This window comes from Haliaeetus albicilla, chromosome 23 (genome assembly GCF_947461875.1).
Source record: "Haliaeetus albicilla chromosome 23, bHalAlb1.1, whole genome shotgun sequence".
Taxonomy (NCBI): Eukaryota; Metazoa; Chordata; class Aves; order Accipitriformes; family Accipitridae; genus Haliaeetus; species Haliaeetus albicilla.
Genome location: NC_091505.1, coordinates 24,615,837 through 24,642,340, shown reverse-complemented (window position 1 = coordinate 24,642,340; position 26,504 = coordinate 24,615,837). Strand labels below are relative to the sequence as shown.

General features: G+C 44.8%; 2 protein-coding genes across 7 annotated transcripts; one reads left to right on the top strand and one right to left on the bottom strand.

Annotated features, from left to right (window-relative positions):
- Nucleotides 1-212: 212 nt before the first annotated feature.
- On the bottom strand, nucleotides 213-3,760 carry PDZD11 (PDZ domain containing 11). Of its 2 annotated transcripts, none has more exons than XM_069811598.1 (6): nucleotides 3,612-3,760; nucleotides 3,378-3,461; nucleotides 2,784-2,840; nucleotides 2,317-2,415; nucleotides 2,077-2,174; nucleotides 213-1,259 (listed from the first exon to the last, which is right to left on the bottom strand). In XM_069811598.1, the coding sequence occupies exons 1-5, from the start codon at nucleotides 3,696-3,698 to the stop codon at nucleotides 2,109-2,111; spliced, it is 393 nt and encodes a 130-aa protein (XP_069667699.1). In that variant the 5' UTR covers nucleotides 3,699-3,760; the 3' UTR covers nucleotides 213-1,259; nucleotides 2,077-2,108. The 2 variants fall into 2 exon arrangements, with proteins under 2 accessions (XP_069667699.1, XP_069667698.1); XM_069811597.1 differs by having other exon boundaries at nucleotides 2,077-2,137.
- A 44-nt stretch (nucleotides 3,761-3,804) lies between these two features.
- KIF4A (kinesin family member 4A) lies at nucleotides 3,805-25,321 on the top strand. 5 transcript variants are annotated; one of them, XM_069811593.1, is made up of 31 exons: nucleotides 3,805-3,905; nucleotides 4,208-4,351; nucleotides 4,483-4,597; nucleotides 5,247-5,437; nucleotides 5,741-5,833; nucleotides 7,060-7,226; nucleotides 7,479-7,573; nucleotides 7,780-7,899; nucleotides 9,132-9,307; nucleotides 10,338-10,399; nucleotides 11,100-11,235; nucleotides 11,745-11,803; nucleotides 12,009-12,114; nucleotides 12,774-12,839; nucleotides 13,148-13,333; nucleotides 13,997-14,100; nucleotides 14,412-14,556; nucleotides 15,042-15,152; nucleotides 15,963-16,046; nucleotides 16,656-16,769; nucleotides 17,012-17,167; nucleotides 17,580-17,674; nucleotides 18,142-18,271; nucleotides 19,144-19,314; nucleotides 19,719-19,826; nucleotides 20,602-20,679; nucleotides 20,769-20,870; nucleotides 21,551-21,712; nucleotides 23,080-23,199; nucleotides 23,960-24,082; nucleotides 24,519-25,321. In XM_069811593.1, the coding sequence occupies exons 2-31, from the start codon at nucleotides 4,229-4,231 to the stop codon at nucleotides 24,702-24,704; spliced, it is 3,684 nt and encodes a 1,227-aa protein (XP_069667694.1). In that variant the 5' UTR covers nucleotides 3,805-3,905; nucleotides 4,208-4,228; the 3' UTR covers nucleotides 24,705-25,321. The 5 variants fall into 5 exon arrangements, with proteins under 5 accessions (XP_069667694.1, XP_069667696.1, XP_069667693.1 ...); XM_069811595.1 differs by having other exon boundaries at nucleotides 3,871-3,994; nucleotides 11,103-11,235; XM_069811592.1 differs by having other exon boundaries at nucleotides 3,871-3,994.
- Nucleotides 25,322-26,504: the final 1,183 nt, after the last annotated feature.

The window sequence follows — 26,504 nt, the reverse complement described above, 5'->3', positions numbered from 1 at the left end:
AATCAAGGGCTGACTTCCATTACAATCAATGGAAAAACACCCTTAAAACAGAGCTGCACCTCGCGTGGGTCCCATGCTTTCCCCTTACAGGCTGCAAGGGCAACTAAAGCCAGGCCTTGTCCCAGCTGTCCACCGAGCGTTTCCTCGGGGTAGTGTTGAGGATGGTAACAAACAACCCTCCACAGAGACTTCCTGAGTGGGAATAAGATGAATTCTGTTTGCTATACTCTTTTTATTATTTCAGTTATTACAGACAAGCAGAAAACACCGCACAAGGCCAGAGCAAGGGCTGTCCTGATGCCATTTACGATGTGATACTACCATGCATTTGCACCCCCCTTTGCTCATAACTAGCACGTTTTCATCTGTGCTCTCCCAGCACAGGGCACAGGAGGCTTCTTCACCCATCTTTGAAAACATGGAAGGGGAGAATTTTACCTCAAAGTGGCAGGGAGTTCTGATGGGAGCACGTGACAGGGACAGGGCTGTGCCAAGTGATGGAAGCAGGTTCAGCGAGTGAAACCCTTAACCGTGCAAGCACCACAGCTGAGGGAACCTGGCCAAGTGCCCACAACAGTTCAGAAACATGCTCCAGGCGCCTCGGTCCTGTATCATGGGGGTCGTTAAGCAGCAAAGAGGTACAAACACACCTTAGCAGACTAGTGCAACTAGAGATGTGCACTGAGTTTGAGTGGATTTTACTCCTGTTCCTTGAGTCCCAAGCAAACCCAGTAGTGTAGAGCAGAGGTAGGATAGTGGAGAAGGAAAGAATTTCATGTCACTGGAGAAGTGAACAGGTTGATCTCTTGGAGGACAAAGGCCGTGCTTTGCTCGAGCATGCTCAGACCCTCTTGGCCTTACATCTAGCAACAAGGGTTGGATCCAGAACCAGCAGAGTACTCATTTAATTTAAGTCCTGCTAGAACAGAAACACAGATCTTGCCAAAGAAGCTGTCCTCCGGTACCCACTTCCACATCAGCACCATCAGCTTGTTTCAACACCCAGTTCAAGGAGTACAGACTAAAGCCCCATCCATCTTCCAGCTAAATAAGACTGTTGGCATCCCTCCACGCAGGAAGCAGAGCTGATGCCTGTGCAGCCAACAGGACAGTCGTACCTGCAGTGACAGCCGAAACTTGATGTGTCATCTCACATGTTGAGGAAAAGTAGTGGAGAGTTTTTTGCAGGACAGCCACTCTGGAGACCCAGCAGACAGCTGCCTACTAGTGAACAGTTCTTTCCTTCTGTCTCTGGTAATCTGGAAAGGAAAGAGAAGGCAAGGCTGAAAGGGCAGGAGTGGCAGTTGCTGATGACAAGGGGGAATTAGCCAAAATGTTGAAGGAAAACATAAATTCTGTTTATACCTCACTAAGTAGAGGCAGTAAAGGCTACTTTCTTGGGTTGCAGCTGGCTTTGAAATAGCGTATTTGCACCCCAGCCACTCATTTCAAGCTATTTTTTGGGCACTTAAACAAACTTTTGTTCTAAAGTCCTCTCTTCCCCTACTCCATAGTTTTCTTCTTTCTTCACTTAAGGGCCAGTTTCCATTTTATGAAGAATCCTTGTTTGGCTTGACCTGACCTCTTTTTTTCCCCTTATACGTATGAACTTTATGGGTGCAGAAACTGAGAGTTAATACAGTCTTTTCCTCCACTTGGAATTTAAAGGTCTTTAGGGAGGGATAAAAGCCACAAGCAGTGTCCACCACTGGCACAGGTCCACTAGTGACACAACTCATTCCTATGTTATTCAAGGATAAGTAGCTACTTCTACAGCTCTAAAGTTAACATTTCCATTCAACAATCATCCCACCTTTTAGCACTGTGTTGCTAAGCTCTGCTCTAGATGTTTTTCTGTGTGGGCAGCTGAAGCCAGTCCTTACTGTTTTGACTTGGTACCTGCCTCGATCCCCAAATCAAAGCCCAATCTTCTTTCTGATCTGCAGGCTTAACACCGTCTATGGCCTTAGACTCATAACTGCTAGGCTCAGGTGGAATCGGCGGGGACACATGGCAGTCTGCTTCCCAAGGAGAAATGCTGCTAGGTGACTGGACTCGGAGCTAGCAGGCACTTACTGTAAGGGAAGTAACGCACACGCATGGTGATTTCACGGGCTGTCTTCAGGATCTCCACAGCCTGAAAGCAGAAAGAGTTGCTCAGTGACCATGCTGGGCTGGAGGGTAGGAAAGAGGAATCTATCAGTTATGTGGTGCCAGCAGCTGAGTTGGTGCGGGCTGAGAGGCTGGAAGGAGATGGTGTGTACATGGATCCCCATCCTGTCCCTGCTCCAGCAGCTGGGCCACAGGAGTGCTCACCTTGCTGTGCTCAATATCCTGGAAATCCACATCGTTGACCGAGAGCACCTGGTCCCCTTCCTGCAGCCCAGCTCTGTGTGCATCCGAGTCGGGGATCACCTGCGAAGGGAAGAGCAGAGACAGCAGCAGTGACTCTCCGCACAGCCAGTGCAGCGGCTCCCCTCCCTCGCAGCCAAGGCAGCCCAGCCCCAGAGCCTCCCCACGGTGCCTATCCAGCACACTCAGGCGGGACTGGGGGAGGATGGGGAGCGAGGACTGCAGCGCACCAGCAACACTCTGTGGGCTGGGGAGCGACCAGGAAATGGCACAGGACTGTCTGATTGCTGGTTGGTGCCTGGCAAATTACAGCTATGTGTTTGGAGATGCATATAAGGCATATGACAATCTCCCTGCACGCCCTGCTGGCTCAGCAACACCCAAGGGAACAGACAGAACACGGGGAGGGAATGGCAGAAGGACAGACACACCTTAGAGATGAAGATCCCCAGCTGCGAGGCTTTTCCTCCCCGGATGTTGAATCCCAGCTGTGAAAGAAACCAGCAGTGAACTGCAGTCACCCCCCCTTTGTCCCAGGACCCTTCCCACTGCTAACATGTCTCTTCTGGATGGAGCAAAGCTGTTGGTGCTGCAGCGTTCAGCCAGGCAGCAGCAAGCACCAGTCCCTCTCTGCTAAATTCTGTGGCAATCTCACCTTAAACACCCCAGGGGCTCCCTGTCCCGTATCAGCTCCGCATCCCAAGATATTCTACTGCTCTGCCTCACCCACAAAGCTTTTTTTCTCCCAGCAGGGCAGCAGCGATGCCTCCCCTTATCCCACCGGTCCCGCCAAGTGCTTGGATGAGGAAAGCACCAAGGAACTCCCCCCCCACGGGCTGCCCTCAGCACGCCGGTCGGGGATGATCATCGCCCCGCAAGCTCGGCCTCTGCATCAACCGATCTTTACCAAGCAAAGGCGCTGGGAAGGACGGCTGTGACTCAAACACGGGAAACACCACGCCGAGGGGAACGTGGTGGCCGTGAGGGAGCCCACGGGCCGGGGTCTGTGTGGAGGGGGGTCTCACCTGCGCTCCAGGCGGCTTCTTCAGGACGATGGTGCGGGGCAGGAACTGGGTGAGCTCGTTGTTGTAGTCGGGGTGGTACACCCGCTGCAAGGCAACGCGCCGGCGGGCCGTCAGCCGGCGGGACCCGCCGCACACCCGCACCACCAACGGGCCGGGTGGCGGCCCACCAGCCCCTTCACTCACCCCACCCACCCGGTCTGCCACCTAGCCCTCCCCGTCCACCTCTCACCTCACCTCATGCGGCGGCACCCAGGCGGGCGGGCTCTCGTAAGGCGGCAGGAAAACCACCGGGAAATCGTCGTAAGGCAACCGGCCCTCCATGCTGCCGCCGCGCCGCCTGACGGGACGGCACCGCCCTCCTCCCCTCACCTCAGCCTCGCCACACCCCACCCCCCCTCCGCCGTGACGCGCCGGCTGGCGATTGGCGGTTGGCGGCGCGCAGCCTGGCGATTGGCGGTTGGCGGCGCGCGGCCCCGGTTTGAATGTTGGTGGCGCCGCCGCCATCGTAACGGTCAGCGGCGGCTCTAGGTGGGTCCCGCTGTCGCCGGGGGCAGCGCCGCGGGCAGCGCCGCGACTACCCCCCACCCCCTTTTCCCTCCCTCCTCGGGTCCCCTCAGGTACGGACGCTGCCGGGTTGGTGGTCGCCGCGCTTCCTCCTTCGCCCGGTGGGGCCTGGTCTACCGGCGGGAGCGGCCCGTAGGGGCTGGGCCCCCCTCCGGCCTAGGCCCCGGGTTGTGGGCCGCGGCGCTGGGCCCTGTCAGGGTGGTAGCTCCGGAGCAGCGGCGGGCTTTGGTCCTGCGAGGCCTTAACCGGCTTCGTTCCTCCTTTAGGGCGTCCGCGGTGACAGAAAAATGGTGAGGGAAGATGACAAGGTGATCCCGGTGCGTGTGGCGCTGCGCTGCCGTCCCTTGGTGCCGAAGGAGATCAGCGAAGGGTGCCAGATGTGCTTGTCCTTCGTGTCGGGGGAACCGCAAGTAAGGGAGCCGGCCTTCTGCGTCCCGGGGGTCGGCCTTGCCTTCTCCCCTCACCCCGCCCGGGGCGGGGGGTTGCTGCCACGGTGCTGGGGCGGTGTAGTCAGCGGTTTTTGTTCTGGTCACCTCCGCAGGTGGTTGTAGGTAACGATAAGTCGTTCACGTACGACTATGTGTTCGACCCTTCTGTTGAGCAAGAGGAAGTCTTCAACACGGCTGTCGCCCCTCTCATACGAGGCATCTTCAAAGGTTTGTGGTTAACTGACTTAAAGCTCTGTTTTAAAACACTGGGGGGTTCGGTGGGCTCAGCTGTGTGGAAGAAGGTGCTGTTTAATTCTCTGTTCTGAGTTGCTTTTTCTTTGATCTTTGCAGAAAATAAACTCCTGCACTATCTAGATGCTGACCCCAGCCTCTAGTGAAAAGTGCTAAATCTTGCCTGTTTACAACCTGTTGTACTCTGCAGGGCTAACAAAATGACTTGTGCATGTTCTCTGGGTCATTTTGGTTCCTGCAGCTATTTATGTAAGGCAAGAGAATTTTATCAAGAATAATACAGTGAATTGATAAGCATCCCATACCAGAAGCTGTTAGCGATGCTACAGCGGAGCTGGGATGATGGAGAACTTAAACTGTATTTCTATGGCTAGCTCTAGTAAAGCAGCAGCGCAGTCTTAAAAAACAGCTGGAATAATAATTTTACCTGCATTTTGGGGAGCTTTTCATTGACTTTTTTTCCCCTTGACGTTGCTAACAGTGACCTGTGCCTAAAGCTTGTGTAAACTGACAGTGAGGGGCAGTGCTTTTCTGGAAGGATGCTTTTATTAGAATGCAGCTTTTTTTGTCAGTTTGTTCTGGTTCCCACGTGACTGTCTGATCTGGGTGCCATTTGTTCCCCTAGGGTATAATGCTACTGTCTTAGCCTATGGACAGACAGGATCTGGAAAAACGTACTCTATGGGCGGTACCTACACTGCCAATCAAGAGCATGAACCCAGTGTGGGGGTCATCCCTCGGGTAATCAAACTGCTATTTAAGGAGAAGGAGCAAAGGCAAGATTGGGAATTCGTCCTCAAAGTTTCTTATCTAGAGGTAAAAGTTGGTTTGACTTTTCAAACTATTATAAAGTTATGAATTGCACATAAAGCAAGCTTTAAAGAGGCCACCTCCTTCAAGTAACAGGTATTTATTAAATCAAAACCGAAGTAATGTAAGATCTATGTAAGATCTTGTCAGGAACTTGATTCTGAGTCCTAGGTATCTTTCTCTAAAGGTAAAATGAATAGAATGTCACGCAATGTTAGCCATGATTTTGGCGTAACTGTATGTTGTTCTTTATGCGAATTGTTCTCTTGCACTGCTGCTAACTCTGAACTGCTGTCCTGATGCTTTTAGATCTACAATGAGGATATTCTAGACCTGCTGTGCCCCTCAAGAGAACGGTCTTCTCCAATCAGTATACGGGAAGATCCAAAAGAAGGCATAAAGGTCTGTTGCCCTGTTAGATATAGGTACATAAGAGGGTGGCATCGCTAGGGATGAATGTTTTGGTGAAACAACTGTCTGACTCCTTGAGCGCTGTTTTATATAAATGAAGCTATTGATGATCATGAAGTTTACCCAAAGGGTGACACCAGTAGGGTTAGACATTCATGACAGAGCCACTTGCAAGTCCTGTTCTGGCTTTTCTTTGAAGGCTGATTTAGGTGAATATCTGAGAATGTTGTACTTTGGGTCCCTTTGCCAAATTTCAAACTCTGTTGCAATTGTACTCTTCAGTTTGGCAGAAGTAGTGTGCGACAGAGGGATCCTGAGGGGAAACTATTTAAGTGCCAAAGTTATTTTCTTAGCAGTTTTGTACAGAAGTGTGCTTATAGTGTAGTGCAGAAAGACCTTGTGCTACTGCTTGTTCTGTGTACTTGTTTTGTAGTTAAACTTCCATCTATCAGTTGTACTTCATTTATACAGCTTCAGTTTGCAGTGGTAGGGAGGTTGTTGGTTGTCATATACACAGCTTAAATGTGCGTGACGCCTGTAGGTTTGATCCATTAATGTTTTTGTTGTGTGTAATCTTGTGCTGCTCACCGTCACCTCTAAAGTACTGGTGTGCGGCTCATCCATATATTGGTAGTGGCGTTGTGATCCAGAGAGATGGGCTCTTCAGGGAAAGCGCAAGCTTGCCAGGGAGCACAACCAGTCCCTACTACTCAGTCCCCTCTGCCCTTTATGTCCCTAATACCTGCGTCCCCTCCACTCTCTTCACACAAACACCCGACCCCCTTCAGCCCATTTCCGCTTTCTCTGCCTGTGACTGGCACAACTTTCAGCTCCCAGCTTGGCCAGAGGATATCCGAGGGCAGCTAGGAATTTCTCCACAGAGTATTGCAGAGCCCTGTCTCCGTCCCATAGCTCACCTGGCTCATAGCTCAAGGTCCATTCCATTAGCTCAAGCAGGCACAGAGGAACCTGGTGTGTGCATGTAGGAATAGGCTGAGAGAGGGGTGATGCCATTTAGTTACCGATACGGAGTTCAGAATAAATTTTTGCTGGGGGAATCCATACCAAGCCTCTGGCTTGAAGTGAGACTATGATTCTTGTCAATATGTATTTATTTTACTTTGTCTGCCATAGTCTAAGACAGAGGATAATTTTTCTGATGTAAATCGGGGTGAAGAGGAAGGAGAGGATAAATGATGCTTTCTTCCTGGATACAGATTGTAGGGTTAACAGAAAGAAATGTCACCTGTGCCCAAGATACTGTATCCTGCCTGGAACAAGGGAACAATTCCAGAACAGTGGCCTCCACGGCAATGAATTCCCAGTCCTCACGGTCCCATGCCATCTTCACCATTTGCATTGATCAGAAGAAGAAAAATGACAAGTAAGTGTGATTGCGCAGCTGATCCTAGCAGCTCTTAGGGGTCAGACTTACTCAAAATTTTGTAGTTCTGTCATTCTTTCTTGGTCTTGAATGAGCTCAGCTGAGCTACTCTTGAAGCAGTTCTTGTATTTGACTGTCTCTGATATGAAGTATATTTTTCAGCCCAGTAGCTCAACTGTAGTAACCACTGGACTGCTCCTTTCCTAACTGCAGGTTTACTTGAGAGAGTAAAATCATTTATTTCTGCCATAGGAACAGCAGTTTTCACTCCAAGCTACACCTGGTTGATCTTGCTGGCTCTGAGAGACAAAAGAAGACCAAGGCTGAGGGAGACAGACTAAAAGAAGGTCTGTAGGAAGAGGACTGGTATAGCTTGGATTTCTTAACACTTTTAAGTTAATAAATAGAGTCCTTGTAAGGAAAAGCAAAGCAGTTCTTTAATTAACCCTTATAATTTGCCTTTTTTTCACCTTCAATTTTTTAACAAGGACAGGAAATGACCAGTTCCTAGCTGCTGAGGTGGCTCTACTCACTGTCATCTGTTTTTATGCAGGCATCAACATAAACAGAGGTCTCCTCTGCCTGGGGAATGTAATTAGTGCTCTTGGTGATGAAAATAAAAAGGGTGGTTTTGTCCCCTACAGAGACTCAAAGTTAACGAGACTGCTGCAAGGTAAGAGACAGATGATGATAAAGCCTAAATCTACAGATGCACTTAAATAACAAAGTAGGAAAAAACCTAACAGCCATGCAACCACAATTCAAAGCAGTAGCTGCTGTTGACAAAGGAATTGCATTTATTGGTTTAGTTCCTCTTCTTGCTGAAGCTAGACCTTTTCTGTACTCTTATTTTAAGGTTGCAAATGCATTGAGATGGTCTCATTTATGAGTCCTGCTCTTTTGCTGTTCCTGTGTGATAGGACAAAACTAGACAAATTCAGTGCGGTTTTTTCTGGTGGGGAGAAGGAAGATGAGAAGTTCAGTCTGGAAGTGGAGATCTATTATTTTACCTAATTATAGCTACTTACTGGAGGGTATCACAACCAGAATGAAGCTTAAATTGTCTGTGCCTTCACTGTGTGCATCATGTTTGGTTTGTTTTCTAATTCTGAATATCTGGTCTTTGTGGTACTTATTTTTCAATAGTTGCGATGGTCTTTTAATACACTTTATCTAAATTAGCCTTTAATATGGGCATAACTGTAGTAATGCAATTCACTGGGATTGTCTTTGGTAGTTAAATAATTTGGTACAAAAAGTTAGGGTCTTCAGGATTTTCCATATCTGAAAGTATCTAATAAAAAGAAACCGGATTATGCAGAGCTGGATGTGGGGTCCTTTTTTTTTCTGATCAGAAGTTTTAAGTAGCCAACGTGTTAGTGTAAAACCAAAGGCTAAAATGCCATGCAGCTTGATGATCTGAACAAATATGTTCTTAGCCAATAATTCTTTAGATTGAAAGATAGTGTGAATTCTGATGCCTGGATATCCATGGAGGTCTTGAGTATCATTGTGTGGGAGAAGGGAGGGGAAAACCTGAAAGAACTATGCTAGAAATGGCATATGGGAATTACGGTAATTACAGACATTAGTCAAGAGGACAGCAAGATTACTGGGCATTCTGATGTGAAATCATCAGTGCTTAGAGCTGAGACATAATTTGGGGACTTTGGCTTTCCAAAAAAGGTCTTTAGTATAGTACTGACTGGGACAGAGGAGAAAGTAGATGACAATGGCACACAGCTACAGTTAGTTATTTTCTACTTTCTGTACCTACAGCTAGATATTTTCTAGCTGTAGTCTGGAGGTGTACTCATGTGGTCTTAGATTATCTTAGGGATGATATCTTACTAGTCATTCCTGCTCTCTCTCAAAGCATTGATTATGCCTTGTTTTCCCTCTCAGATTCTCTGGGTGGTAACAGCCACACTCTCATGATTGCCTGTGTAAGCCCAGCGGATTCCAATCTAGAAGAAACTCTAAATACTTTGCGTTATGCTGACAGAGCAAGAAAAATAAAAAATAAACCAATTGTCAACCTTGATCCCCAGGCAGCTGAGTTGCATCATCTGAAGCAGCAGGTACTGACTGGGCGCTTTCTTCATGTGAGAGGAGTAGATCTGTCATTTTGGTACTGAGCTCAGTAAACAGCAAGCAAAGACATAGGTTGCCTAGCTACACAAAATATGCGGGGAAAAAAATTAGTATGTGTTTCTCTGTCTCTTGAGATGGATGTGTAAGTGCTAGAAGGGAATACATTAATATTTCTTGTAATTCTACAGCAACTATTCAATGCCATAGAAAAATGGTAGTGTTAGTGTGATTTACATTTCCCTTCTACTGAACAAATCATCACCTGCCCATTAGGCTACAGACAAAATGGGAAATACAGTGATGGTTGCCTTGCTGAAACCACCTGCCTATGTCCAGCACAGAGTGGGAAGTGAAGAGTGTTCCTGTGTGGTCAGCTTCAGAGGGAAATAAGTTGCATAAACTAGAATTGGTTAAACCCAAAGCTAAAAGTGCCTGAGGGCTTGTCTGCTGATGAGTTAACCAGGCTTGCTGTGCTTACTTGACTGTATGCATGTGATACAGTCTTTCATGCTACCTCTCCGTAGAAAAACTCAGTAGTCTTGTTCCACAGTGGAGCAAGTAAGTGGTTTTGCTTACTACATAGGAGTGTTCACCAGAGCCTAGTGAATGTTTGTTAACATACTGTAAATTTAAATCGCATATTCAAGAAGCTTAGGAAGGCAGGTGAACTGACTGTCTCATGTGAAAGGTAGCAACAGAGCATTGGTTCAGCGAGATGGGAAGCCTGCCCTTTGGATCAGCGAGGTCTCTGACACACTGCACAGAACAGTATGTCAACTGTCTGTGGGTGACTTAACATGCTCTGATTTGAGCATTCCTGGTGAAGGGAAGGTAGCTTTTTTAGGAGTAAATTACTTGAAATACTGTAGTGACATGATTCCTTTCCACAGGCAATAGTAAAAGAACAATTGTGGAGCAGGTGACTGATATTCAGACTAAGGATCTTAATAGTGTTCCTTCAACCATCTATTTACTATATAGGAGAGACTTATAACTAGTAATTGTTTGTCTTTCTAGGTACAACAGCTACAGGTGTTACTGCTGCAGGCCCATGGAGGGACCCTGCCCGTGTCTATCAAGTAAGATTTGTAGATTAATGGTCAATGTAACTGATGGCCATCGCGCACCAGCAAAGGCTCTAGATCTCTTTTGCTCTAGACAGTGCTGTAGAGTGAGGGTAGAGCAAACTGGCTGCTTTCTAATAGGATCTGGACAATTTTTTTTTTCTTTTGTTCTTTTTGTCCCTTTTACTGAAATTCCATGCATGTAGGGGTCACTTAGTTTTGTAGCAGACCCCTTAAGATTGCAAAAATCCATTGTAGCAAATATGAGAGGAACTAGGCAATGCCTCCTAACTAAGTATCTGTTTCTCAGACCCGTCCATCCCTCTTTTCTTCCTCACCCCTCTACCTCTAAATGTAAGACACCTCCATCTCCATTGTTCTTGAAAGCACAAAATGCAGGGAAGAGTTGGATTGTGTAGGTGTTGTCTTCTGAGGATGTTTCAAAACCTAAGTACATGCAGTTTACAGACTTACCATTGGTTAAATAGTATTACTGTTTCAAAAGGGTGTTTTCTTCTCTTGCAAATGTCTACTTTTGGTATGCTGTATTACTTAAATTTTTTAATTCAGATTAGACTTCCTCCAGTTATTTCCGTTCATCTGCTACAACCTATATTTATTGTAAGTTATTTAGGAAACCTGGAGGTAATTTCAGTGCTATTAAAAACCTCTAGCAAAGTCATGTTCACAAGCAAACTGGTCCTTAATATTTCAGTAGTATGGCACCTTCAGAGAACCTTCAGTCCCTGATGGAGAAGAACCAGTCACTAACGGAGGAGAATCAAAAGCTGATCCAAGGGCTGAGTGAGGCTGCTGGTCAGACAGCACAGATGTTGGAGAGGATCATTCTGGTAAGGTTCAGTTACCCCAGAAGAGCTTTAACTTGCATGACTTCCCCTTTTAGCTGAAGATTAATCACTAGCAGCTTCTGTAATAATGGCATGTTAGGAATCTCTCTCTTTTAATGTTCCTTTCACATTTATTGCAAATCTCTAGCTATCAGTCAGAACCAAAAGTCTTTCAGAGCCTATAGAGCTGGTGACTTCAGTAGGGAAAAGTAGACCTGAATCTTTCAGCTTTTCTGTTGCTTTAATGTTTTAAATACCAGCGCTTGTGCATGCGTGCTCTCTCTCTTCCCTCTTCCCCACCCCACTCTGCTTTCTTTTGATTCACTGCAGTGCATATATCTGTGAAAAAGGGTGTTAAGTCTAAGCAAACTGGTGGCAATGATCATGCAAGATCTTTCAGTGCATTGATTTGCCACAGATGAACAACATATCTTTCCCTACAAATAATTAGCTGTTTTCTGGCTTCTTATCATGCTTTTCCTACAATTCAGTATAATTCTGATTTCTCTTAGACAGAACAAGAAAATGAGAAGATGAATGCCAAACTAGAGCAACTTCAGCAACATGCTGTGTAAGTCTGTTTCCACACCCTACTTGTGCTGAGGAAGTGTCTTTCAGCATTAAATGTTTTTGTTGGGATAAACTGGATACAGTCAATTTGTGTTTGTTCATCCAAACCTCATTTGTATGTTCAGTGGGAAAATTGTTCCTTATTGGCATGTGTTGACACAAATGTGCCTTGTACTCATGGACTTATTCCCACGTCTGCATTGCAGATGCAAGCTTGATCTGCAGAAGCTGGTAGAGACTGTAGAAGATGAGGAACTAAAAGAAAACGTAGAGGTGATTCGTGATCTGCAGCAAGTGTTGGCTCAGTTGCAGGTAAGACTGAATCCAGGGAGAGAAGAGTGTGTGCCAAGTGAATTTACTAATGAAACCTAGGGTTCTTCTGCTGATCTGCTGAGCAGTGGATTCTACTCTTTAGAAACCTTGCTTAAGGAACCCAGGAATTACAAGTATTAAATGGCTCTTGACACAGACTTCAAAACAAGCTGCCCTGCTGTGCTTTTAATGCCACAGAAAGGCCACTTCAGCTTGAATGGCTGCACATGGTGGGGGAAGAGTATCCATAAAAGAATCTATTAATGGGAGATTAGCATGGATTTAAAATCCGAAAGTTGGAAATGAGAGTTATAAACTTGGCAGTTTTAACGAGCAACCCAAATTTCAGGGACCTGAAATTGTTAAATACAAGTTGCCAAACCTTTGTCTAATTGAGGAACTTCTCTGTTCTCCCTCGCTAGACATTCCCCCTGTTCCCAGACTCCTTACTCTTGTGAGGAGCTGCCTGCCAATGCTGGAGTTCAGGGAAGACTAGAAAGAATGTCTAGGACGATAATGGCATCGTCTTCCCAAAGACAGATTTCTGGACAAAGGAGAATAACATGATGCTTTATCACTATAGGCTAACAGACTGTTACTAGCTTCATTTTACTTCATCTTTCACTTTTTACTGAAATTTTCTTCTTTGTCCTGTATAGAGTGAAAGTGCTGCCACAATGGAAGCTGCTGCAGAGATGGCAAACTCTGAACAGGATGCTACAGCTCTAAGTGAAGGGAGTCCAGCAGTGCAGGTCTTAACAGGGGCACGTTTCTATCATCTCGTCTGCATCCTTATACTAGTTTTCTAACCAAATGTTTGGTAACTAATGCGTCACTTTTGTATGTGCTGCCTTTCTATGACCTTATTTGTTCAATGTGTTCAAGATAATAACCTGTTCTTATTTCTGAGTCTCTAATTTTTAATGTAAAAAAAAAAAAAAAAAAAGAATTTGAAGTGTTCCACAAAAACTGCGATCACATAGTTAAAGAGCTTTCCACTGGCCTCTCTAGCTCATTGCTGTGTCTCCCCTAGGAAGCAGAAATGGGCCAGGATACCAAGAGATCCTTGGATGACTTTACCACTCAACATGCCCTCCGTCAAGCACAGTTGTCCAAAGAGCTGCTTGAATTGAATAAAGCCCTGGCTCTGAAAGAGGCACTTGCCAAAAAAATGACACAGAATGATAGTCAGCTGGAGCCCATTCAGTCCAAATACCAGGTAAACTCTTCTGAAATAGCTCTTGTAAGAATACTTTCAGTTTATTTTTCCCTGTTAATGCAGTCAATGCATGCTGACTAGGGAAGGGAGGAGAAGATTTGTCCTCTCATGAGCATATTCTTACTGGGTCTATTTTCTTAAGCTTGGTCATTGCCCCCTTGGGCTTATGAGGGGAGTTAACTACAGGTGTCAGCAGAGAAGGCGGGGGGATGACCATGCCCAGCTATCTACAAATAGCTTTACCACCAGAAGACAGTCTTTTCCCTGAAATAAGCTATTAGCCACTAGCTGTTCTATGTGAAATGGGCTTCTCTGCTTTTTACTCGGAGGTTTGCTTGGGTGCACCAAGCCAAAGTGCAGATACTCCACTGTTAACTCTCATAGTACAGCCAGCTGATCTGGCTTCCCCTGTTCACTAGCTGTGCTGGGATCTCCCATTGCTGAAATTGTTCAGTCATAACTTTCAGCTTGTTCTGTGGACTGAGTAAGATTTCAGTGTATGGAGCACTAGCCCTTTTGACACTTTTACTGCTTTTAGACAAGGTCGCTTACAACCTGTTGGAAAGGAACGTGGTTTCTTGAGGCCTCCTGCCCTTAAAGCTTTGTCTCAGAGTGGAGTTTTGAGATTTTTATTTTGAGGCTTACTACTCTTGTCCTTTCTAGACTGATATCAGGGATCTGGAATTGGAGGTCAGCAGTTTGCAAAAAGAAAAGGAGGAGTTGATCCTTGCTCTGCATATGGCAAAGAAGGATGTCAACCAAGCCAAGTAAGAGTGACTATGCAAGCCATGTGGCTTATAGCACTGAAAATTGTGTTAATGCGCCTGTGAAAATTCATTGTCTTGCACTAAGTTCTACTATTTATAAAAGCTCTTATTTTGATGCAAATGTATCCCTTTAACATGCCATGTGAGCTGTATGAATTGCGGAGAAGCCTGAGAGTGGCCCTTCATCAGTGGGAAAGGTGATAACACACAATCACTTCATTTTTCATGAAGTGTCTCTGAAGTTGGAGAGTACTTGTTTGAGAATAACAGTTATTGGGGGAGGCTGTTTTTAAAGCGTTATTTCTTTACAGACTGAGTGAACGGCGTCGGAAGAGGCTTCAGGAGTTGGAAGGGCAAATAAGTGAGCTGAAGAAAAAGCTGAATGAGCAATCGAAGCTCTTAAAGCTGAAGGAATCTACAGAACACACTGTCTCCAAACTGAACCAGGAGATCAAGGTAACTAACCCTAGCATGCGGTTCTCAGGCTTGCTCCGGTGTAGACAAAGCAGCTTCCAGACAGAAGGCAATCACTTTCTGTTTTGTTAGACTGAGAACACCAGTTTTTGACAAGACTCCTTTGGCTACATGACCACAATTGCTGGTGTAATGCAATAGGCAGGTGACTACTGAGACTTGGAGGAATAAAAGAAGTCCTAAGTGTCTTCTGGCTATTCTGATAATTTATTGCCTCAGTCAAATCACTTGACTTCACTTTGTTTTCCATGTGTGTACTGTCCATGTGTTAGCCTTCCCTTTATGCCTTAAAAGATGAATTCCTGGGTTTTGGCACTTTTGAGAGTGTCCTTAGGCATGCACTCTGAGTGGGCAGCACACTAATACTTCCTGTCTGCCACCCCTGACAGACACACTATGGGAATGTAGGTTGAAACTACCCAGAATATGAGTACTGGACAATTTTTGCAGCCTGCTCTATCTTTCAGGAAATGAAAAACCAAAGGGTACAGCTGATGCGCCAAATGAAAGATGATGCTGAGAAATTCAGGCAATGGAAACAACAGAAGGACAAGGAAGTGATCCAGCTGAAAGAACGGGTGAGCAAACAATAAGCCCCCAAACTGTACCTCCCTCTAAAGAGTGAAACAAATCATTAAAGTGTTTGCTGCAAGGCTTTGTTTAACTAGCAAGCATCTGAAAAACATCTGCGGAATGCTTTGAAGATAATGTTAGTTCATATGGTTGCCACCTTTCACCAGTTGTCGTAAATGGTCTCACTTGCTTATGTTTGGATATCTTAAAGCTATTTAAGATCTGGAGATCTTAAAGCTACATAGTTGTTATGATTCAGCTCTAAAGCAGAAGGCAAAAATATTTAATATTTTTAAGTATTTAAAGTTGCAGCGTTTGGCTGCAGAATGGGAGGTATTTAAACTTTCAAAGGAATATTGAATCTGCAGGTAAACAGAATTGGTAATGAAATCCAGCTGCTTGTAGCTTTCAAGTGTAATGCACAGCAAACATCTGTACCTCTTGACTTCTGGTGTCACAGGAATTCTTACTGTAACAAGTTTGCTCCTCAATGCTTTGGGATGCTTAAACTTTTGGTTTGCAGTCTTTTACAGCCTTTAGGCTCCTAAACATTTTTAATGGAAAGTGTGGAGCCCCTTCTACTCACTTTAAACCTAACAGCCATTTGTTCTCAGAGGCACTACATGGCTTAAGCTTGTAATGATCAGTGAAATCATTACCATGAAGCACTTGCATTGCAGAACAGCAAATGTAATTACTCTGTTCCAAGAAGCGTGAAACTGGTCATAGGTATTAATGTGATGTGATTTTTTTTGTGTGGTTTTTTTTTTTTTTTTTTTTTTTTTTCCATCTGTCTTAACATTATTTCCCTGCAGGATCGCAAGAGACAATACGAGCTCCTCAAGCTAGAACGAGATTTCCAGAAGCAGGCCAATGTACTTCGGCGCAAAACAGAAGAGGTAAGGAGCCAATATCTGGTAGAAACTCCTGACCAATTCTTAAAGGTCTGCAAAGTGTGGTTGGAGGTTGTAATAGGATATGCAGAAACTTTTTAAAAGCAGTTTGGAGATCTGGAATTAGGTGCTTTTCTCTCTGTAGGAAAATACCATGCTTCTGTCTTGTAGCCTTTGAGGGATTCTAGTTAAATCTGCTCCTTAAAGGCTAAATTACCCTTTGTGCGTCAGGCTGCTGTGGCAAGTCTATTACAGATACCTAAGTCACAAAGTCTAAAATGAACTTGGGTGGTGGATATGCTAGATTGCAGTTCAAAATTCTTTCAGGATGGCTCTATAGAAGAAATGCATCTTGAAACCATCATTTTGGATGCTTTCTTCTACCTTTTGGCCTAGAAGCAGATTCTCTTTTTAAACTGGGAATCTCAGCCAAGGAAATAAAGTCAAGGACAGTCTAGTCTTACTTTAATTCTAAAGTTCTTCTGGTTTTATTAACCTCACTCTCTCTTCTTGTTGTCTCAATGTCTGTCTTTCGTTGTGAGTACCTCATGTTTTCAACCGCTGCAGATTAACTGAAGTAACTACTGTTCAGCTTCTGTGTAAAATATTTTACAGGCAGCAGCTGCTAACAAGCGCCTAAAGGATGCTCTGCAGAAACAACGGGAGGCTGCAGATAAACGGAAGGAAAGTCAAAATCGGGGAATGGAAGGAGTTGCTGCACGAGTAAAAGTGGGTGACAGTGTGTTGTGCATTCCAACAAACAATGAGCAAACTTAGCTTTGTTAACTCAGTAGGTGTTGCTGGGGTTGATGGCTGGAGAGCAATGGGGAGGAACATGGAGTTACATATTGAGGGAGGCAATGTGATTATTCAGTTTATCTGTGAAGGCATTTCAGAGAAGGATTGAGTCCTGAAGTTGAGACCACAGTGAACCACTATACTGTTTGGTTTTGGTGGGTTTTTTCCTCCAGAGCTGGCTTGCAAATGAAGTAGAGGTTCTCGTTAGTACTGAAGAGGCTCGACGGCACCTTGCAGACCTTCTGGAGGACAGAAAGATCTTGGCACAGGAGCTCCTTCAGCTTAAAGAGAGCAAAGAGGCTGGGGAAAAGCTACCTCCAAAGCTCCGGGTAAGAGAGAGGGAAATGCCATTTTCCCTGTCCCACACCTCTGGCTGTTCAGCAAGTACTGTCACTGACTCTTACTCCTATTTGACCTTTTCCCTCAGAAGGTAGGGGTGGAGGTAGTTACCTTTCTGGAAGAAACGGTTAATGTTGTTCCTGTCCTCTGGCATGTCAGGGAACGGAGTTGCTGAAGTAACTTGTTCCTTGATGCAATGAACCTGATGGATGTGAGTGGGTCACACCCCTTATCAAAGACTTTATGCTTTTGGGAAGGAGCAATGGAATTTAAGCTATGGAGAGATACTTGGAGGCTTTTATAATAGTTTGGCTCCCTTTGCTGAAATGTCTGTAAATGAAAGCCCAGTCTTGTGTGCACTTCACCTATTGCTCGCTTCTGTCCATTGCTGCAATTCTTTAGAGACGCACCTACACCGCCACAGACTTCCAGGAAGCAGAGATGGACCTTTCCATGTCAAAGCAGATAGAAAGCCTGGAAACTGAGATGGGGCTCAGGTAAGGCAGTATGACATAGCTGATTTGCACACCCTTGCCTCCGTGTTTTTTGTTTGTTTTTTTTTTTTTCCTCATCTCTATCTACAACTCTTCTGTGAAACAGAAGAGAAAGTAAAATAACTTATACACTGACACTAAAAATTATGAAGTAAGACCATGTGGTTTTTCTGGTTTGAATTTTTCCAAAATGTGGGGATATGAGGACACTATTCGGTCACTGAGACTGCATTGTTCTTAGCTGTTTGTGAGCATCTCTGTATGAGGGAAACACTGCACTTTTAATTGGAAGTGTGAAGGGAACGAGAAACTCCCTGGTATAGCACTGCAGGTTCCAGCTGCTCTACTAAGCAGTCAAAATTTTGACTTGAGCAATTTTGTCTAATATTCTAGTAAGAGTAATTTTAGCCCAGACTCTAGCCTAGGTTTTCTTCTGTGTTGTAACCTCTAATACATGTGTTCTTCCAAAGGAGTGCCCAGATAGCAGATCTACAGCAGAAACTCTTAGATGCAGACAATGGAGATCGTGCGAAACAGCGTTGGGACAGTATTGCAACAATTCTAGAGGCTAAATGTGGTTTGAAGTATCTCCTTGGAGAGGTAAATTCTGAATTTTCTTATTTTATCACTAAAAACAAAGGCTCTAAGTGCTTAGCCAGGAATGAAAGGCAGTGACCAACAGGCTGACAGCAGCGATGAATTCAAGTGAAGCACTGCTGTACTGGATGAGGTTTATTTCCCTCAACTTCTGATTGAAATATTCTGTACTGTAGATAATTTTGGGGAGTGAAATCCAAAAAGAGCAGGGAAGAGGGAAACGGAATAGACACAGGTCTGGAGATATCGGCTAAATCTGTGCGTACAGAAGGCTTGCATGGGAATAGTGAAAGGGAAGAGACACATTTCAGAAGTGGAAATGAAAAGAAGAGAAGAAAGTACCTAAAAATACTGAACAAATAGGCCGTCTGCAGGGAAACAAGGGGACTACTTTCTGAGGTCAGAGTGGAAGCAGTGGAATGGATGTTGGGATGGGAGACGCTTAAACAAGACTGAGGGTAGGAGAGAGTAGGAATTGGGCTGATGTGGAATCAAGGAAAGAGCAACTGAATGGCAGAAGCATATGTCAGTCCCTGGTGCTTGGAAATTAAAGGAAAAGAATGAAGGAGCTAATGTGAGAGAGCATTCATTTTTGGGGTCCCCCCAGTACTTAAAGTGCTGCAGGGAAGGAGTTTAATCTAGAACTGTTAACAAAACTTCCTGCTATCTGTTTTGCACTTCCACACTGGCTGTCAGATGTCTAGCTCTGAATATCTCATCTAGCCTCCTTGTTGCTGGTGGCCAGTCCAATTCTTAGGGTGGTTGGAAGTTAGGCAGAAATGCTTTGCCTTCGAACTGAAGCATGTCTGCCCCAAAAGACATTATGAAACATGGAACTCATTGACCCAAGCAATCATCTTGCTTTTGTCTTTCAGCTGGTCTCGTCAAAAGTGCAGGAAAGCAAGTTGGAGAGCAGCCTTCATCAGAGTAAAGCCAGCTGTTCAGACATGCAAAAAATGCTGGTTGAAGAGCGAAATCACATAGTGGAGATGGAGGCTGAGTTCCAAAATCAGCTTTTGGTGCAGGAACAACACCACCAGGAGAAGGTAAAAAAAATAAGTGATAGAAATCTTGAGAGCTCTTGTGTCTTGGGACTCTGATTCCCAGATCTGCTCAGAGAAAAAGGTGGAGTGTCGTGCTGAAACCAATCTGTCAGTGTATATCTGATCAAGATTTGTCAGACTCTTGCAGGATAGCTGACAAAAGCCCAAGAAATCTCCCTATTCATCTTCTGTCCTATGCAAGTTGTTTTATTCAATAACTTTTTGCAGTGATTTAAGTGAGGATGTTGCACCTCAGCACAAGATAATTTTTAAAGTAAATTAGGGCAGAATCCTGCTCGAAGTGGCAGAAAGAATCTTTCTGAAATTGTCAAGCCTCTGCCTGAGCTGCCAGAATTCTCTTTAGGAATTCATGCCTGTTTGCCTCTGCTATGTTAACTTGCTTTTAGGTTCTGTACCTGCTTAGCCAATTTCAGCAAAAAGAAGCAGCAGAGAAGAAATTGGAAGATTCGCTAAGTGAGCAAGAGAAACAGCTGCAAGAGCGACTCAAGTTCCAGGTAGAGTGTCTGGATGTGGCTTGCGGGAGCATGTGCTCATTAGGGCTACCTGTTACTTGGAATAGTGCCTGTAAAGTGAGGAAGGTGCAGAAGGATTGAGCACATTTCCATTTGCAGCTAAGATTGCTTGATTCAGTTGGTTGCAGGGAATAGTTGCTATACAGGTTGGAATAAGCCTGTTTGGTTTTTTTTTTTTTCTCCTATCTTCTTCCATTAAGTAAATGTAAATGCAGCAATGAGGCCTGCCACAATCTGACCTGCTCATGCAAACTTCTTCCATGCTCAGAACACCTTTAGTTAGGACATTCAACGTGCTATTACTAATTCTTTACTGAGCACAGCTCCACTATGCTATCAGCACTGGAAGAACTTTACCTTGATCATATAAACAAGCTGCACCTTGTCTTGTTGCTAGGAGAATTAAGTGGCGTAGCAAACTCTTGTGGAAGGGCATGTTCAGTGATGTATTAAAGCAAAATCAGCCCCAGGTGTACATAATTTGGAGATAAGCCTTAGAAATAGAGGATGTTTTAGATCTTAAATGGTCACTCTGGAAGGGTCACATTCTCTCTTTGTGTTGGCACTGTTACGCATAAAACAATGTAGTAGCACTAATGATTTTCCTGATTTAGTAGTCAGAGCTGATCTCCTGTCAGAGAATACAAAGAAACCCCCCTGGTGTTGGAAGAAAGTTCCAAATAAAAAAATCTGTCCCAAACAACTACTTGTGCTACCCCCATGTAAGCCTACTGATTTTGTCTTGTCTTGCAAACAGGAGGAAGAGCTGGAGAAAATGAGGGAGATCTGTGAGAAGAACCAAGAACTTCTCCAGGAAAATGACACTCTTAAACAGGTAGAGATCTGTACAGACATAGGTCATAAGAGCTTCCTGTCAGTTGGGTTAATGTATTTTGCAAAGCTAACTTTTGTTCCTCTTAACAGAAACTGCTGCTCCTCCAAGTTGCCAGTGGACAGAAGCTCCGCCACATTCGGCAAATGCCGCCTGAGTCTCCAGATTCTTCTTTTGATTATATTCCACCCAAAGTAAAGATGCTGCATACCAGTTTTCATGCTTGCATTGTACCTGGGTTATTTTCAAAAGTTAATGTTGACTATTAATAATCTTGGCTTCGTTGTCCTAACTTGCTTTTTACAAGGCGTCTTGCTCTGCTTATTGAAATAGGCCTGTTCTCTACTTCATCCCTGTTTAAGGTTTCTGTTTTCAAAATACTTCTGAAACTAGCTTGCACTAGTTTTTCTATCTTAACAAAAAAAAAAAAGGGGGGGGTGGCAAGCAAAAACCCAAACCTGTTTCCTCAGTCTAATTATGTCTGACTCTGTATCCTTGGTAATCCAGGTGTTTTCTCTGTAGTGTTTCCAGTTTCTGAATCATGGAGCAAGGCATCTGTCATAGAAAATTTAATCATTGTCTTGCAAAAGAGCCTAATCTTAGTGCTGGGAGGAATAAATGGTTTAATACAATTTTGTCGAGACTGTGACACAAATCTATTAAATTTCCAAGATTTGTCAACTGTAGCAGTTTAAATCGACTGATTGATTTTTTTAGTCCTGACAATTTGATCTTTTGTCTCCTCCCTAACCCTACAGCCTTCTTGGCTGTCTGAGAGCCATGGGGCTGTGGTGGCAGGACTCTGAAGTGCCTTAAAATGTAAACCCACTGTTATTTCTTCTGGGCTCTCAACCCTTGTAATTTCTATGTGTAGCCAAAGACTCGCCGGCAAACGACAGCAAAACCCCGTGCACCGACCCCAGAAATGAATGTGGAAGAGCTGTTCTCTGACTCGGAGGAGTCTGGAGCGGAGATGGAAGATGCAGACTGGGTTCCAGTAAAAGCAGTCAAAGGAGCAAAGAAAAGCATGGTGGGGGTAAGATCCAGCTACCTTTGACTTGTTATTATCTATAAGGGAATCATTTGCCTGTATCCCTAAGTATCTAGTATGTGTACAGAGAAACAGTGAGATTGTAGCGTTGCCACTATTGCTCTGAAAAGCCTTAATATGATAGTACTGCTGGCATTGGTTATTTATGGTCTTCTGACAGAAAGAGGAAAAGTTGCTTGTAGTCAGCAACACCTTCCTAAATAGTTTTTCATTGGACCAGTCATCTTCTACCATGAGACACACACATTCTGTCCTGCTGCCTGTGGCTCAACTGGCCTATATGTTTCAGACAGCAGCAAAATAGTGAGCCCTAACAGCAGCCTTATTCCTTCATGAAGACTATTTTAGGGGAAAAAAAAAAAAGGGATGGCCTGTCGTGTATCCCTATGGACTGTTCCCACTGTGGTATACTGTGGTTCCTAGTCCTGACAGAAGCTTCAGCTTCCATCTTCTGTTTCTATCACTCTGCTGGGCCTGAAGCTTCAGCCTGCTGCTCAGTCAGTTCCTGATGGGATGGAAGAAATGGTTTGAACATGCTGAGTGCTGAGAACCAATGGGCCTCTTTAGGCTTGAATTGCTGTGAAGCTAGACCTCCATTGTGAGACGAGTTCTTCCCCTTTCACAGAGGGGTAAATGATCACACATCTCACTATTAAGTGACTGTGAAAATGTCAGCAGTTACTACAGAAAAGCTTATGAATTTTAAGGTCTAGTTCCTTTCACTGGAGCTTGTCAACCTGATTAATAGTACTGTAGTTCAGAATTTGTGGTTTGGGTTTTGGGGAATTCTTTTTGGCCATGTTGCATGAAGGAGGGTTTGTGCTTGACACTTGGCTCTATGGAGTTTGTTTACGTAGCCCAGTGGAATTCCAGTGCAAATTACTGCTCAGTTCAGAACTGTAGCTTGGAGCAGCTGGTCTGACACTGCTTCATGTACCCAGACTAGCAGAGAGATTCATTGTTGTGGTATGCCATGAAGTAGCTAAATTGGATCACCTCCATCTAGATGGAGGGCCCTAGGTATGGTGACTCAGGTTTGCCTCCTAGTGTGTAAGTGTTAGCTTGTTTTACTGACACTGAAACTGGCATCTTTTTGGATAACTTGAAGTCAGGGATTGAGTAATTGAAGATGCTTATTTTGGGGATACTGAAGCAAGAGATGGGTCTGTAGGTGGAAAGACCTTGTTTCTTTTCCTGGGATGCAGGACTGACAGTGAAACAGTAAAAGGTTCATGACAGCTTGGGAATGGTACTGTCCTTTAGACTGCTTCATGTATTGACAGCTGTGGCAATCTAGATGCACTCTATAAAACACCGAAGCTCTTTCTGCACAGAACTCTTCTCTTAATTAGTGCTCCTGCAAGGGCTGGTGTGGAAATAGACAGTGTGGCTGCAGGAAGCAGAAGGTGGGCTGCACTGAAGGCTGTAGCTGTGACTCGGCAAAATGCAGAAATAGAGACCCTGGCTTTCCGGTGAGTAGTTAGTGCTGCATTTGTGGGTGCAAAAGGGCCTGCACCCAACATCCAGACTACACAGTGTGTTTAAGCAAAGCTGGATGAATGGATAAGCAGTTACACTCTTAGTGTACATGCATAGTTTGTCAAGCTAAAGCTTTCTGAAACATTTGTAAATGTCACTGTAATTCAGTGTTTATCTGTGGTAATTAAGTACAAAGTTTTCCACTGCAGTACCAGGCTCTTGCACTAAATATAGAAATTTGCATGATGTCCCAAGTCACATAGATTTGCCTACTGCCAGTTGTCAGCCATGAACCTGAAGATGAACAATTTAAGTCTTTCTTTTTGCAGTTAGTAAACAAAAATTATATCTTTCCTTTCAGATGGCACAAAAGCTTAACTCATTCTCAGTTTTTTGTTTTGTTTTTTTTGTTTGGTTGGTTTTTTTTTTAAAGTATGGCAGGGATAATTTGGGGAGGAGCTCGCAGCATCGGGAATGATCATGAGCAACTGATGTTCATTAGAACTCTTGCTAGAAATGTCTCCCTTACCTCTTGGATCTTAGAGATTTGAAGCAGAGACCTCTCATAGTAATTTTTTAATTGACTATTTTATGAAACCAGTTGCCTGACAGAGGCATCTAGCATCTTGTACTATGAATTATTTTGCAACTGGAGAGAAGGTAGCTTAGGGACCTTGAATATTTCTTCAGCTGTTGGTGGGAAAGGAAGGGATGTATATTGTAAAAGTGCTTCAAAATAGTACTGCCCCTCAGGATGCCACACTGTGTGAGGACCAAACAAGGGATTCTGAAGGTTCCTTCAAACTTGAAGACCCCACTGAAGTGACCGCAGGAGAGACCTTCTTTCAGCCTGTGTGCATCACACCAACTACAAAGGTACTGCCTAAAGCTGTGAGAAAGAACAGTGGTTCTGAATGTGTGCACACCTTGTTTACGGCTAGTGATGGATCTTAAAGAAAAAAACCCAAGATGATAGACTGCTGCTAGAAAATTCTGAACTTGCTACAGCTGTCAAGCCAGCTTATATTTAAGTTTGGAGTCTGCTGAATTCTTAAGTTTTCACACTAAAACTTTGTCACAAAAATGGATTCACTTCTCATGTGTACCCTCTGCCCACTGTTCTAAATGCTCTGTCTTCCTGCTCAGCCCATGAATTTATCCTTGCAATTTTGACTTAAGTAAAGGAATTAAGCAACTCTTGATGTTCCCCTGGCAACTTCTGTATGTGCTGCCTCCAAGCTCCAGTGCAAGCTGGCTGGCTTCTTCAGGGCAGTGACCAACTCCAGAATTGTCTTCCTTGCTTTTCCGATAGGTCCTGAAAGAGATCACAGACCAAGATATGTTTGTGAAGAAGTCCAGCACTGCTGCTTCCCTGCTCGTGAGAGATGAGGAGGCCCAAGAGAACCAGATACCATTTGTAAAGAGAAAGAAGAGAATGCTGAGTAGCAATACCAGCTTCTTCTCAGGTTGCACCCCTATCAAAGAGGAGCTTAACTGACGAGCCCATAAGATGCCCCGTGACTGGGTTGTGCTGTGCTTCTTTACACCACATTGCTGGTGCCTTTTTAAAAAAAGTTGGGATCTCTTGCTGCAGTAAAAGCCTGATGACTGTCATGCCTGATGGCTTCTGGCATCAGCAAGGGAGTCAAACACTATGTCTTGCTAGATTGTGTCCCATTCTTTGTAAATACTTGTATGTGTGGGACTTGGGCCCATGGTAAGAAACCCTTTCCTCTGAAATTTCTGTAGTAAGTGGAGGTGATTTATCCAGGTTGCTTATTCCAGCTGCCTTCCTCCTCCTGAGCTGTGAACACATTGGGTACAGTTTAATCCGTAAGCTTGAACAAACTTTGCATTTGCACTGTAAATCTGGGCACTGTCTCATCCAATACAGCTGCCCTGGGGGATCTGCTGGTGCTTGATCGTGAGGAGGGACTGTCTGTAGTCTTAAACTAGCTAGCAGATATGAGATGGTGGTCAGTGTTTCTGTTCTCTTTGGGGCACTGGTCTGTCCTTATTCAATGAAGTTAGAAACTTGCTAGCCATATGTGAATATTTTAGTAATTTTAACTTGGTTTTGTAGCTTTAATAAAGTAACTACTAAAAAACCCCTGACTTTTAGTTGTACATTATTGTATACAATGAACCACACAGCCAGTCTGGCCTGTCTGCAGTTAAAATGGGTCTCAAAACTGTTCCAGCAGTTTCTGTGCTGGCTGCCAGCAGGACTAGCTCTAGGTCTTTTTCTGTTGGGGTACTGCTGCTTTCCTTTCCTCTCTTTGCCACTGTGTCCTAATTTTGGGTCACAGCATGAAAAAAAAGTGACAAATGTAATTTTTTTTTTTTCTCCAATGATAATGGTAACAACCCAGACCTACCCTTTGCCTTGCAGATAGATGCTGCATTAGCACTGTGCCTTCCCTGAGCTCTGTTTATCTGGGGCTTGGTGCAATATTAAGGATTATGTGGCTTCTGGCTCAGTGCAAGCTGAGCAGGCTTTTCTGTGCAGGAGCTGTTCAGACATGCCTTTGTTTATTAAAGGATAAGTGGATGGTTTCTCTTAAAATTAGTCCCAACATGAATGAGCAGTGTAACTTTCCCTTCACTCTATTATGAGCTTGTTCCTTTTATGAGGAGGGGCTGGAGTTATGAAACAATCCACCCAGGTGGTTGGGAGCTGTGTGCTCGCCGAGGTGTCCAGGCAGCAGCTGAGGTGGCAGGTCTGTCCTCGCCTTTCCCCAATGCTTGCGGCTCGCTGGAAGGCGTGGGAGAAGAGCCGCTGCCCAGGAGAGCCGTCCGCTTTGACCGATGGGTGTCAGTTTAGCCTCTGCTGCTGGAAGAGGGTGAGTTTTGTGGACCTGAAGCCCGGTTGTGCAGGTCTCGCCAGCCTGTGCCCCGAGCCACACCACACATCTAGCGTGACGGGGCAGGGACCCCCCGTAAAAGAAAAGCTGTAAATCGGAAAAATGGGTGTTTTTCTGAAGTATTGCCTTAGTTGCATCCCCTTGTACCGCCCAGCTCCTGTTTGGATGCTGGGTTGACTAAGGGCTGCGCTGGAGACACCAGAAAGGTGCTGTCCCACCTGGGCAGGGAGTTGGCGTGGGCTGCAGGGCCCCCCCCGGAGCACAAGTCACCCCAACACCCAGCACTGCGGGACACGCTCGGGGCTTAAATCAAGGCAAGTGTCTTCATTTTGTGTTGGTGCGGTACCCGGAGCCCAACAGCAGCTGAGGAGCTGCCCCGGGGAGCAAGGGGGCACCACCCCCCATTAAATATCATATATAACATACATTTTTTT